The sequence below is a fragment of the Scyliorhinus torazame genome, chromosome 1 (genome assembly GCF_047496885.1).
Source record: "Scyliorhinus torazame isolate Kashiwa2021f chromosome 1, sScyTor2.1, whole genome shotgun sequence".
Classification (NCBI taxonomy): Eukaryota; Metazoa; Chordata; class Chondrichthyes; order Carcharhiniformes; family Scyliorhinidae; genus Scyliorhinus; species Scyliorhinus torazame.
The window spans coordinates 90,446,101-90,460,147 of record NC_092707.1 but is presented as its reverse complement, the minus strand read 5'-3'; the positions used below and the strand labels follow the sequence as shown (position 1 = coordinate 90,460,147).

Genomic DNA, 14,047 nt, shown 5'->3' with positions numbered 1-14,047 from the left:
TTGGACACTAAGGGCAATTTATCATGGCCAATCTACCTAACCTGCACAACTTTGGACTGTGGGAGGAAACCGGAGCACCCGGAGGAAACCCACGCACACACTGGGAGGATGTGCAGACTCCGCACAGACAGTGACCCAAGCCGGAATCGAACCTGGGACCCTGGAGCTGTGAAGCAATTGTGCTAACCACAATGCTACCGTGCTGCCCCTATATAGATTTATATAGATTGTAAAACGTTGAGGCCCCAGCACTGATCCCTGTGGCACACCACTCGTTACACTTTGCCAATCTGAAAATAACCCATTTATGCCTACACTCTGCTTTCTGACAGCCAGCCAATCTTCCATCCATGCCAGTAGCTTAACTCCACTCCCCCCCCCCCCCCCCCCCCATAGCATAAGCTTTTATTTTCCTCAATGTGGCACTTTATCAAATGCCTTCTCCAATGAACCTATGTAAACCATTGTTTACGAGGCCTTAGTGTACTGATAATCCTGTTTACTCCTGATGATCATTTCCATTGTTTTACCTTTTTATAGAATTTACAACACCGAAACAGGCAGTTTGGCCCGACTGCTTTATGGGAAGAAGAGGTGTTGTTCCTCACTGCAGGAGGATAGACCGGTCAGAGAGGGATCTGTGTCTCATTCCACAGATGCTGCTTGGCCTGCTGAGTGTTTCCAGCATTCTCTGGTTTTATTTTATAATGAGTGTGGCACTGCCATTCTTTGTCTTTGTCTCCCTCCTTCTGCTGTTGTCATTCCCCCTTTAGTAGCTGTTAAGTGAAAAGTGAGACAAAGTATTTGTTCAGTAATCTGCCTTCTCAGCAACATCACCTCTAAAATCTATCTTGCTCGTCCCTTATCAGCACTATTCCTCCATTAATTATCCTTATTTATATGCCGGTAGAGCACTTTACTATTTATCTTAATGCTCTTTATCTTCATTACAGTATTTGCCTTACTAATTAGTTCTCTTCCTGATATCTTTTCTAAACTCATCATATTCCCTTTTGTCCTTTACTTAATATAAAATAAAAATCAATAATTCTTTCACAATCACTGGGTTTCGCTGGCTATGTCAACATTTTTAGTATTGGTTCATGCCTTGTTCTTTAGGGTCAGTGATATCCTCGCCTCTCGATTAATCCATGCCAACTCATTTGTTGCTACTTTGTTCTTATTGCTCAGTGGAATATCGTTCACTTGAGCTCTCTTCATCTTCCCTTTAAATATTGCCAAGTGTTTTATTCTCTTTGTCAATATTTTTCTCCAATTTACACTACTTATCTCCACCCTTCATAACTGGCTTTTTCCAATCAACTACTTTGATCCCTGTATCATATATATCTCTCTCAATCAGGATCTTGAATATTATTACATTATAATCACAATTCCCAAGATGCTATCCTGCACTTACGTTGGTACTGTTAGTACCTGGCATGGAAGATTAATGGGCTTGTGCGGTTACTGGCATAGAATGTTTGCTTTCTCCTTGACTGGCAAATCAAAGATTAGGTGGAAAAGTAACATTAAAAACTAGATAATTAAAACTTCAATGCATCTGCTGATTCTGACATAAGCTATCATATGAAAATCGCTTATTGTCACAAGTAGGCTTCAAATGAAGTTACTGTGAAAAGCCCCTAGTCGCCACATTCCAGCGCCTGTTCGGGAAGGCTGGTACGGGAAGCTTTGTGGTAGCTTTTATTTATGAGTTGGATGCGCGATGTTAGATGTGATTTGAAACCATCTGCAGACTTCTTGGTCGGTCAGCTCTGTCTTTTATAACCCACACACGCATTCCTCCTCATTGCCAGCAACATTTTTTTAATTGGAAGCTACAAATTAAACACTGACACAGAAAAATCAACACTGTATTGCTGTTGGCTAACCTAAGGGTGGCACGGTGACACAGTGGTTAGCACGGTTGCTTCACAGCACCAGGGATCCGGGTTCGATTACCACCTTGGGTCACTGTCTGTGCAGAATCTGGACATTCTCCCCATGTCTGCGTGGGTTTCCTCCCACAAGTCCCGAAAGACTTCTGCACTGTAAATTCTATGATAATCTATGATTAATTTAGGACAAAGGTTCGGCACAACATCGTGGGCCGAGGGGCCTGTTATGTGCTGTATTTTTCTGTGTTCTATGTTCTAAGACGTACTTGTTGGATGAATTGGACATTCTGAATTCTCCCTCCGTGTACCCGAACAGGCGCTGGAGTGTGGCAACTAGGGGCTTTTCACACTAACTTCATTGCAGTGTTAATGTAAGCCTACTTGTGACACTAATAAAGATTATTATTATTATTACCTCGGGCCTGTCTCTGAGTAATGGCGCTAAAGTCTGAGAGAAATGGATCTGTTCACATTCTCAGGCAGGACTGGGGGCTGTGCAGGGAAGAACCATTCACTTTGGGAAAAGGCAGTAAAATGGGATCAATCGGCCACAAACCACCCTTCTCACAGACCCACAGACTCTCAGTCCTGTGCACCCTCACAATCCGGCAGCCTCACAAAGACCTTTACAGAAACCCATGCACAGACCTCGTATGCTTTATGGGGGAGTGGGTGGCGTAGTAGTATTATTGCTGGACAAGTAATTCAAATCCCGCCACGACAGATGGATGGAATTTGAATTCAATAAAAGAAATCTGGAATTCAAAGTCTAATAATGATTGTGAAACTATTGTTGATTGTCGTAAAAAAACACATCTGGTTCACAAATGTCCTTTAGAGAGGGAAATCTGCCATCCTTACCTGGTCTGACCTACATATGACTCCAGACCCACAGCAATGTGGTTGACTCTCAAATGTTGGCTCAGCCAGTAATGCCCGCATCCCATGAACAAATTAAAAAGATGCAGTCTCACACACGAGGCTTAGAAGTATACCCTTCTGCACATACACAACCTGATCTTTTAATACAAAGATCCTTTTGATCACAGACCCATTTTTCGGTGCGGTAGTAATAATCCTGGGATGTTATATCAATAACTATCATTGTTACGGGTTGATGTCAGTACAGAATTCCACCCTGCCTTTATAGAAAGGCATGAAGCTGTGATAATGCTTATTAGTTAAAATGCAAAATGCGTCGACTCCATCCATCCTGCTGGCTTTATATTGAAGTTTGTAATGTTGTCGATTCATTTTCTGTCAGAAATCTTGAACCATAGTATTTAGCCCCATCCTGTTCGTGACTGTTAAGATCTAAGGCACTGAACAGCGCCACCTGCTGCAGTCACAAAGAAGGAGCACGAGAGTTCAGAGAAAATGGAGCGATTTAAAGAAAATAAAAAAGCAGCATAGGATGGTGCTGTAAGATTCGGGAAGTTATCAAATAGAGCATAAGGTTCTAGAAGCACATGGATTCAAGATCAGATTTAATTACAGAAGCATATAATTTGGTCTGAAAGGCCCAGTGCAGTACTGAAGGTGTGCTATCCCACGGCACTATTCTAATAATAATAATCTTTATTGTCACAAGTAGGCTTACATTAACACTGCAATGAAGTTACTGTGAAAAGCCCCTCGTCGCCACATTTCAGTGCCTGTTCGGGTATACAGAGGGAGAATTCAGAATGTCCAAATTACCTACCAGCACGTCGATCGGGATTTGTGGGAGGAAACCGGAGCGCCCGGAGGAAACTCACGCAGACATGGGGGAGAACGTGCAGACTCAACACCATGACCCAAGCCGGGAATCGAACCTGGGACCCTGGAGCTATGAAGCAACAGTACTAACCACTGTGCTACCATGCTGCCCAGAGTCATGGCCAATATTTGTCTCACAACCAACATCATTGAAACAGATTCTCTGGTCATTGTCTCATTACTTTCTGTGGGAACTTGCTGTACACAAATTGGCTATCATCTTTCCCACATTGTAACATTAATACTCTTGAAGAGTACACCAGTGACACAGCAGCACTTTGAGATCTCGAAAGGCACTATATAAATGCAAGCCCTTTCTTTTCCATAAAACCGTCAAATTAACCTAGATTTAAAACCTTCAAGTTTCTAACTTGAACGGGCATGGAACTCTGAGGAGAAAAACAATTCTCCTCAGCTCAGTCTTAAAAGTCTTAAGCTGTGCTAATACATTTAAGGGCAGAATTTGGGCTGTGTTAAACTGTATACCTCTACAAAATAGGAGCAGAAGTAGGCCATTCGGCCCCTCAAACCTGCTCCACCATTTGATAAGTTCATGGCTGATCTGTTTGTGTTTCAGGTTCTACTTTCTCATCTACCAAACAGAGTAAGTTAGTTGAAGTTGTGAGAATGTTTTCAGTTTGAATAGTGATCTGCTGATATGTGGTCATCTCGTACCACCTGGAATATCATTCAGGGATCCAATCAGACAGGATTTTCCACGGTTTATCCAGCAGATTCTGAAGCATTTCCCAATATCCATCAAACTTTCAAAATAGTCTATACTAGTGGTGGGCACCTAAGATCCGGTTAGGCCAGCATTTATTGCCCATCCCTAGTTGCCCTTCAGAAGGTGGTGGTGGATTGCCTTCTTGAACCACTGCAGTCCTTCAGGTGTAGGTATACCCACAATGCTTTTAGGGAGGGAGTTCCAGGATGTTGCCCCAACGACAGTGAAAGAACGGCGACATATTGCCAAGTCAGGGTGGCGAGTGACTTGGAGATGAACCTCCAGCTGGTGGGGTTCCCGGGTACCTGCTGCTCTTGTCCTAGTGTTTTGAAGATGCTGCCTAAGGATCCTTGGTGAGTTACTGCAGTGCATCTTGTCGATGGTACACTCGGCTGCCACTGTTCGTAGGTGGTGGGGGGTTTGAATGTTTGTAGAAGGAGGAGCAATCAAGCGGGCTGCTTTGTCCTGGATGGTGTCGAGCTTCCTGAGTGTTGTTGGAGCATCCAGGCAAATGGAGAGTATTCCATTACACTCCTGACTTGTGCCTTGTAGATGGTGCACAGGCTTTAGGGGCTGAGTTACTCGCCGTAGGATTCCTAGCCTTTGACCTGCCCTGGTAGCCACAGTACTAATGTGGCTAGTCCAGTTCAGTTTCTGATTCAATAATATGTGGCAGCACGGTAGCATTGTGGATAGCACAATCGCTTCACAGCTCCAGGGTCCCAGGTTCGATTCCGACTTGGGTCACTGTCTGTGCGGAGTCTGCACGTCCTCCCCGTGTGTGAGTGGGTTTCCTCCGGGTGCTCCGGTTTCCTCCCACAGTCCAAAGATGTGCAGGTTAGGTGGATTGGCCATGATAAATTGCCCTTAGTGTTGGGTGGGGTTACTGGGTTATGGGGATAGGGTGGAGGTGTTGACCTTGGGTAGGGTGCTCTTTCCAAGAGCCGGTGCAGACTCGTTGGGCCGAATGGCCTCCTTCTGCACTGTAAATTCTATGATAATCTATGATGATAACCCCGACACATTGACAGTGAGAGCGTGCCTGTGCCAAAGTGTAAATATTTATTTTGTTTTCAATATTTACAGTTGGTGACCAATCTATTAATATATGAATGATTATGCATTTTCCATAACTTGTTATGAACTTTTCAGTGTGTATTAAATGTATTTAATCTTATTCATGGTTAGTGAACAAGCCCGATTTCAATCTTGCGGCCCACTGAGATGAAGGAGGGCCACTCATGTGACCCACGCACCAGCCTGGGTTTCCTGGCACTGCTTTAGAAAGTTATTGAACCAGAGTAAACATCAGAACAGGTCTAAGAAAAGTGCCGGCTATGGTTGAGAAGTATGTTCCCCAGTGGGAAAACTGGTCACCAATGTCTAAAGGCAGATTCTGTGATTGAAAGTGCAACAAGACAAGAGTGACACTGAACCAGGGTGACTCTCGCTGCACTGATTTTATTTAACTGAACAACGTGGAGATTAGGAGTATATTATCCCAACATAAGCATCCCTATTATCAACATTTCACGGCTGGTGACTTTATTTTTGCCAAAAACGTTCATTAAAAATTCAGCCCAAGTAGAGCTGAGCCAGACAGATGAGGAAGGCCCAGTTATTGACTGATGTTGGCCTTGGCAGGCTGGCAGTAAGGGACTATATAATTGGTGGCAACGGCCATTGATTAGACAAAGAAAATAATCAGCCATGATGTCCTTTATTGTTCAACTTATATGGGAGAGTCCATGGCTGAATAGCTGTTAACACCTACTGTCTGGGCTCATCTGGTAGCACTCTCACATCTAGGTAAGCAAGTTTTGGGTTAAGTCCACACCAAGAGTGGAATACGTAATTACATAGACTGATTACTGGAGCAGGATTGAGGGAGTACTGTATTCTCTGAGGTGCCATTCTTTGGGAGGAGCTCTCACCTAAGGTTCATATCTTCTGTGGTTTCATGGTGAACTAGCATCAGTCTGGAAGCAGACCTTTTGTCCGGAATTGCTGTTCACGCTGGCGGGATCCTCCGGTCCCACCGATGGCGCACCCCCTCCTCCAGTTTCCCAGCGACGAGGGGTGCAGTCAATGAAAAATCCCGTTGACAACAGCGGGACCAGAAGAATCCGCTGGTGGTCCGCCTCCGCTGCCGATAACAATGCCACGGGTTGCGCAAAAAATCCCGCCCTTTCTGTAGATTGTGAGGATTTTCTTCAGTCTCAGTACAAATGTGAAATTGTACCCTGGTGGAATAGATGGCCCTGTTGTGGAGTCCTGGTCCAGAACTTATGTGGGGGGCCTCCTGCTCTCCTGCTGTAATGTGGCCAGGACATTATTGGGACAAACGCAGCAATGGTATCAAGAGGACATTTCTCCAGAGTTTTCTCCAGTCTCCACTGTAATTATAGCTGATGATCAGAAGAATCCTTGAGGGAATTTAGGACCTTTCTCTTGAAGGAATGCTGTTGGCGAGACTCCATCATTAATGAGCTGTAACCGCATTGACGCTGTGTTAGCATGTGGGTGCTTAATATGTTTGTATTATAATTCCATTGTCTTCTAGTTTAACTGTCCCCCGAGGATCATTACCTGCATTAAAGTAAGGGAAAAAGTAGTAAATGCATTGTGCAATTGATCTTCTAAAGTTTTAAACAACCATAAATTTTATTGAACTTGGCTTATGTTCTCAATGATTCCAGGTAAACTTCAATGAGCCTTTATCAATGCTTCAGAGACTAACGGAGGACTTGGAGTATCACAAATTATTGGACAAGGCAGCTAGATGCGACAGCCCTACAGAGCAGATGTGCTATGTCGCTGCATTCTCTGTCTCTTCCTATTCGACGACCACCCATCGCACAGCAAAGCCTTTCAACCCTCTGCTTGGAGAGACATTTGAGCTGGACCGGCTAGAGGAGAGTGGCTTCCGCTCGCTGTGTGAGCAGGTGAGGGGTTTCTGAGGGGATGTTGGCCATTGTCTTAATTGATAGACTCTGTGTGCGGGCAATGTATCGTAAACACTGACTGGTTATATCGTCTATAACTTTGTGATGACAAGTTTCCTAGTTGTGGCCTCACTATTCCAAAATGAGTTGTTCAAAACATATTCAGAGGCGAAGTGCGCCACCTGGGCTGGTATCAATCCATATGACCCAGGGAGCAGCCAGATTCAATCCTCAGTCTGGGCTGAAATAGAAATTTCTAGACAAAGATATAACAAGATCCATCCAGTTTACTTTCTACCAGTACTTGATCTCAGTCAGAGACTGTATTGGAGGCCTGGGTTCAGAAAGAACAAACAGCCAAATGTTCCTCATCTACCCAGTGACAACATGTTGAAATGCTGTCAGCTTGGAAATATTGCTTGACGACCATCTCATTCTGTAACCCTTAGACAATGGTGCTCCGGTTTCCTCCCACCGTCCAAAGATGTGCTGGTTAGGTGGATCGACCATGATAAATTACCCTTCATCTCCAAAATGGTTGGGTGGGGTTACTAGGTTACGGGGATAGGGTGGAGGCATGGTCTTAAGTGGGGTGCTCTTTCCAAGGGCCGGTGCAGACTCAATGGGCCGAATGGCCTCCTTCTGCACTGTAAATTCCATGATTCTATGAGTAATTGGGAGTTGAAAGCAGAGGACAAAAACTAGCCCAAATGAATGGCAGTTGTAGAGGTGTGTTTCAGTCTGCACGATGAATCATTCCTAATCCAGCGTATGTGTGGTCACTCCTCTCTCAGATCAGCACCAGCCAATGTATGAGTTTAACTCCCTCTCTTGCTGAGGATCTATCTCTTAGCCCTTAGCTTCACTGTGGTCTTTCTGTGCGGTAATTCTGATACAATTAAACATAGAACAGTACAGCACAGAACAGGCCCTTCGGCCCTCGATGTTGTGCCGAGCATTGTCCGAAACCAAGATCAAGCAATCCCACTCCCTGTTATTCTGGTGTGCTCCATATGCCTATGCAGTCCATTCCACACCCTAACCACTCTGAGTAAAGAACCTACCTCGGATATCCCTCCTATATTCCATGAAGAGGTAGGAGTTCCAGAATATCGGGCCAAAGCAATCGTAGTCTCTGCCCCAATGCTTTCACAGAAAGTGAGGGGATGCACCAGTGGCCAGATTCCAAGGGCCACAGGGATAGGGCTGGGATGGAGGGCTGGAGGAGGTAGCAGAGTCTGCACCGACCCACTTAAGCCCTCACTTCCACCCTATCCCCGTAATCCAATAACCCCTCCTAATCTTTTTGGACACTAATGGCAATTTAGCATGGCCAATCCACCTAACCACGTCATTGGACTGTGGGAGGAAACCGGAGCACCCGGAGGAAACCCACGCAGACACTGGGAGAACGTGCAGACTCCGCACAGACAGTGACCCAGTGGGGAATCGAACCTGGGACCCTGGCGCTGTGAAGCCACAGTGCTATCCACTTGTGCTACCGTGCTGCCGTGTCGCTGGTATGTTCTGATCAACCATTCCGTTATCTAACTTCATAGAAAGGAACATGGGCAAAGTCTGGCCTGCCCAAGTAAAGAAAGTGATTAAAGATCAACTTTTATTGAGCACATACTTTGGTGTTTCAGGAAGAAAGTAATCTCTGCAATGGCTATGCTGCTGGATTAAATACTCCTGTTAAGAAACTACTGTCAGACTGAATCAAGAAATATGTGAATTTGGAAACAGGCCATTCAGCTCAACTAGTCTCGTGTTCGTGCTCCATACTAGCTTCCACCCACCCTACTTCACTAATCCTATCAGCATACCTTTCCGTTCCTTTCTCCCTCATGCACTTATCTATCTCCCCCTTAAAGGCATCTACTATATTTGCCTCAACTACTTTGAGATGGCCAGTTCCACATTCTCATCACTCTCTGCCTAAATTTGTTTCATAAATTTAGAGTACCCAAATTTTTGTTCCAATTAAGAGGCAATTTAGCATGGCCAATCCACCGACCTTGCACATCTTTGGGTTGTGGGGGGTGAGACCCACGCAGATACGGGGAGAATGTGCAAACTCCATTCAGACAGTGACCCGGGGCCAGGATCGAACCCGGGCCCTTGGTGCCGTGAGGCAGCAGTGCAAACCACTGCACCACCGTGCTGCCCCATAAACCTTTCTTATTGGATTTATTAATCCTTTTCTTATATTTATGAATCCTGGTTTTTGCGAACTGTATCTTTTATTGTATCTCTTTTTTTTCTCTTAACCACAATTATGGATCTCCCTGCTTTTCTTGGTCTTCCCTTCCTCTTGCAATCTAAAGGCATCTAAAAGCATAAACTTTGTGGTCCTAAACCATTACAAGTCTCCCGCTCTTTAATCATTTAACAATGAGCTTGACTCTTCACCTGAATTCTGCAAACTTATTACTCTGGTTCAGTTGCTAACTCTGGTTCGGTTGCCTACTAATCAGAGAGGTATGTGTTCAAAATATACCTCAGGACTTGAGTAGATAACAGACTCCAGAGAAAGCTGCGTTGTTTGCCACCCATCGAACAAGATATTAAACTGAGGTGCCGGCTACCTATTCCGGTGGATCAGGTGGAAAGTAGGAATCCCCGACAGTATTTGTAAAAGCTCAGAAAGTTGTCCACGGGTCCTGGTCAACATTATTTCAACAGCTGATTAAACTGCCATTCATCTGATTGCAAAATATCTGCCACATTTACCTGTAACAACAGAGTTGCTGTATCGCTTTTTCTCAAAACAAAAACAGATTACCGATCAGTTCTATGATTCTGAATGAATCGGAACTTTAAACATCAATCTCGACATTCTGAAATTCACTCGAGGAGAGACCGATCTTGTCAAAGCGTTTTTGCTTAACTTTTATTTTTAAAAGTTTGTGACCATCCTCAAGTTGAGGGAACGTATTATCGGGGCAGGCAGTAATTCCCATTCCAAGCATACAGTATCATTTCAAGCACTCACAAACCAGGTATAACTTGGACAGAGACAGGACAAAATAACTCCCTCTGCTCAGTCTCAGCATTCGAAGACCATCCCCTACTTACCCACATCAACCATACTCTGCCTCTCTGTGCTGTTGGGAAGCTGTGTTAAATGCTGGGGCAGTTTTATGCTATAGGTCCTTGCCTATCATCCCTGCTTTGGGCGTGTCCAGGATTATTTCACAGATGAGATCGATATGGCCAGTGGACAGGAGCGATATTCTCTGGTGTAAGGGGCTGTTTAGCACAGGGCTAAATCGCTGGCTTTGAAAGCAGACCAAAGCAGGCCAGCAGCAAGGTTTGATTCCCGTAACAGCCTCCCCGAACAGGCGCCGGAATGTGGCGACTAGGGGCTTTTCACAGTAACTTCATTTGAAGCCTACTTGTGACAATAAGCGATTTTCATTTCATTTCATTTTCATATTCATCCACATTTGAATTTGCAATAGGAAATTCGGCCCTAGGTAAAAAGTAGTGACTAACCCACTGCGCTAGTCAGTGGAAGACTTGAGGTTAGATTTTCCAAACATTGACAATGTTTGGATTACTCTAGCTCGTAGTCTCACCCGTTACTCAATAACCAAACTTATAGCACTGTTTCTAATCATTAATTGACCCACTTATAACACTATTACACATAGCAACATGAGTTAAAAGGCTGCTAGACAAAAGTATTAAGAAACTGATGTTGCATATTCCCTACTGCACCATTATACTGGAGAAGATTGCAATCAGAATATTCATATCTATAAATAAGACCCTATTAAAGGCATATAATTACTGTCACTAATGACTGTAGCTAATGAATGTACATTTTAAAGTACTCTAAATGTGTGTTCGTGCATAAATTAGAATGTATCAGGAAAATGTTCCATACTGCTGTTTCCTACTTTGGGTTATTTTAGATTAATGTATCTGAAATTACATCTAGCTCTAACCCCATGGATGTCAGAATATCTCTCTCACTCACTAGGGCAAGTTATTTCCAGCTTCATCCATTCTGAAAAAGAATGCAGCTCCCTAGTTTGCGAGTAATGTTTGTATGTTTATCCTTCTATTCAGTCAGGGTACCATTCACTCCTCCAGTCCTATAGTATCTGCATCCGTCAAACTTCAGATACCTTGGGCTGGATTCTCTGTCCCGCCACGCCAGATTTCTGGTTCAGCACGCCGGCGGGATGCTCCGTTATGCCGGCTGGTCAATGGGGTTTCCCATTGTGGGCCAGCCCCATGCCATCGGGAAACCCCCGGGCTGCGGGAAAATGGAGCATCCCGCCAGCGGGGAATGTCCATCCCTCCAACTCTGGTTCTTCACTGTCCACTCCTGCAGCTCTAATCCCTCAGTGTGTGTCTCCCGCCACCTGAAATCTGTTAATCCCCAATCTCTCACCGTCTCTTTTTCTTCAATCCTCCGTGTACCTCTTCCTCCATCTCCAGTTCATCTCGGTGTCTCACCCTCCATTGCATTGTGTTCTTCCATCCCTGGTGCTTCAATTATTTAGTTCTCAGCTTTCTTCATTCCCTGAGCCATTGTATTCTGTTGTCTCTGTGGGTGTATTTGTTCAAGTGCCGTGAGCCACTTCGACGCACTCAGTAAGGCTGAAAACCTCAATGTGAAATTAGTTCAACTCATCCACGCAGTACTGGGTGAAAGCACAGAACTCTCCACAAACCAGAAAAAGGGTAGTTTTCTAGTGTTGGAGGTAAGCGGAGGGGGAAAAGACTTTACTGTTCACCAACCCTGACCTTGGGGACTGCTTGAACTTGAGGCTTGGTAAAAAAAACTAAAGGTTTTTCATTCCCCAGCACTGGCTGCTCTCACCACAAAGGTCCGATTTGTCAAAGTTCAACTTTCCTTCAGATCTCTGGGGGTCATTTCAACCATGCCCACTGGACAGGAATTCCACAGGAGGAGGTGGGACACATTTTTATACTCCTGCCTCAGTGATTTCAGTGGAGATTAAAATGGGTCTGGGGTGGAAATCCAGCATTGCAGCTGATCTCGCCAGTTTCCTGACGGGTGAGTTTGATTTAAATTGCCCCGTGTTTTTCAGTGGCATAGCCGCATCAGAACGTGTTTAACGCTCCACTGGCAGTGCCCAGCCAAGTGCCTCGATGTTATGTTCCACATGGATTGTGTAACTTTCAACTATCCTCTTACAATAATTAGCACACCTTGCTGACCGCACCTGGTTGTTTGTCTCCCATTCGCAGGTGAGCCATCATCCGCCTGCTGCTGCCCACCATGTCTACTCTAAGCACGGCTGGACGCTGTGGCAGGAAATCACCATCGCCAGCAAATTCCGTGGGAAGTACCTCTCCATCATGCCACTAGGTAAGTCTCTCGTTACCCTGTCTGCAGTATTCCCGCAGCTGAGAATAATAGAATCACCGAGAGCATTTGTCACATTAACAGTGACAAAATAATAATCTTTATTATTGTCACAAATAGGCTTACATTAGCACTGCAATGAAGTTACTGTGAAAAGCCCCTCGTCACCACATTCCGGCGCCTGTACGTGTACACAGGGAGAATTCAGAATTAGGATCAAACACAATGGGCTGTATTCTCCGCTCCGTGATGCCGAAGACGCGTTCGGCGACGGGGCGGAGAATCCGTTTTGGCGGCAAAATCAGGAGCGGTGCCGGATTTTGAATTATCCGCACCCTGAAAAGCACATTGATTATCCACGGCCTCAGGCCATTGCCTGAGGCCTGCCCCGCGATGCTCCGTCCCCGACCAGCTGAGTTCCCGACGGCGTGGGTTACGCCTGCTCACACTGTTCGTGAACTCGTCGAGGAGACTGCGGACTCAGCCCGGGGCTGCCACAGTCGGGGGAGGGCTGATCCGCGGGCAGGGGGGGGCTTCATTCGAGACTGGCAGCACTGTGGGCGGGAGGTTCGGGGGGCGCGAGAGGCCGAAGGATGGCACTACTTTGGCGGTCCAGGTCCGCGAGCTGAGTCCGCCATGGAGCACGGCGCGGCCGCTGCAGACCGCCGCTGCACACCTGCGTGGCCTCGGAACCTGAAGTGCTGAAGGCCGTATCGGCAGCTGGAGCTGCGAGCTCTACGCTGCCTCCCTGCTAGCCCCCAGCGGAACAGTGAATCAGTGGCCATTTTACGCCAGTTTTCCTGGCGTAAAAGACCTACGTTTCCACGCTGGCGTGGGGACTTAGTCTCCAAAACGGAGAATCCAGCCAATAATCTTTCACCAATACTACTAAATAGAGAGAACACAGAGAAGAGTGGCTCATCTCTAAAACCCATCTGCATAATCTCAATTAAATTCAGAACTCTCCAAAATGTACACTGATGTATTAAACCGTCTGCAGTTATGTCACCTAATCTTTTACTCTTGTACAAAATATTTTGAATATGCAGTAAAGTATTGCTGCTTATTCGTGGTAAGAGCCTTCTCATTCTCAGAATCAAAGCTCCATTAGACTATGTGTTATTGGACGGTCTCTGTTTTTGATCAGATTTTGATTAGTTACAGCTCGTACCCCGGAAAAGGCAATGTAGAATAGGGATTGACATTTCCACTATATTGCATGGTGCTTGTCGGCATGTGACAGTCAAGTGTTTAATTTTCCCCTCTTGTTAGTGGCATCTTGACTGTTCTCATTTCATGCAACAGTCTGCTAGAGAAAACTCTTCTCTTGAAACACACAGAAAATTGGACTTGATATAAAACCATAACA

At 45.3% G+C, this 14,047-nt stretch overlaps 1 protein-coding gene across 3 annotated transcripts in view; it reads left to right on the top strand.

The window, feature by feature from the left end:
• The window catches only part of osbp2b (oxysterol binding protein 2b), a 614,672-nt gene that overhangs the window by 581,021 nt on the left and 19,604 nt on the right, over positions 1 to 14,047 (top strand). For all 3 annotated transcript variants that reach the window (XM_072497983.1, XM_072497976.1, XM_072497988.1), the window contains 2 exons: positions 7,086 to 7,331; positions 12,561 to 12,681. In XM_072497983.1, coding sequence (XP_072354084.1) covers positions 7,086 to 7,331; positions 12,561 to 12,681 — 367 coding nt within the window. The remainder of the gene's footprint in view (positions 1 to 7,085; positions 7,332 to 12,560; positions 12,682 to 14,047) is intronic.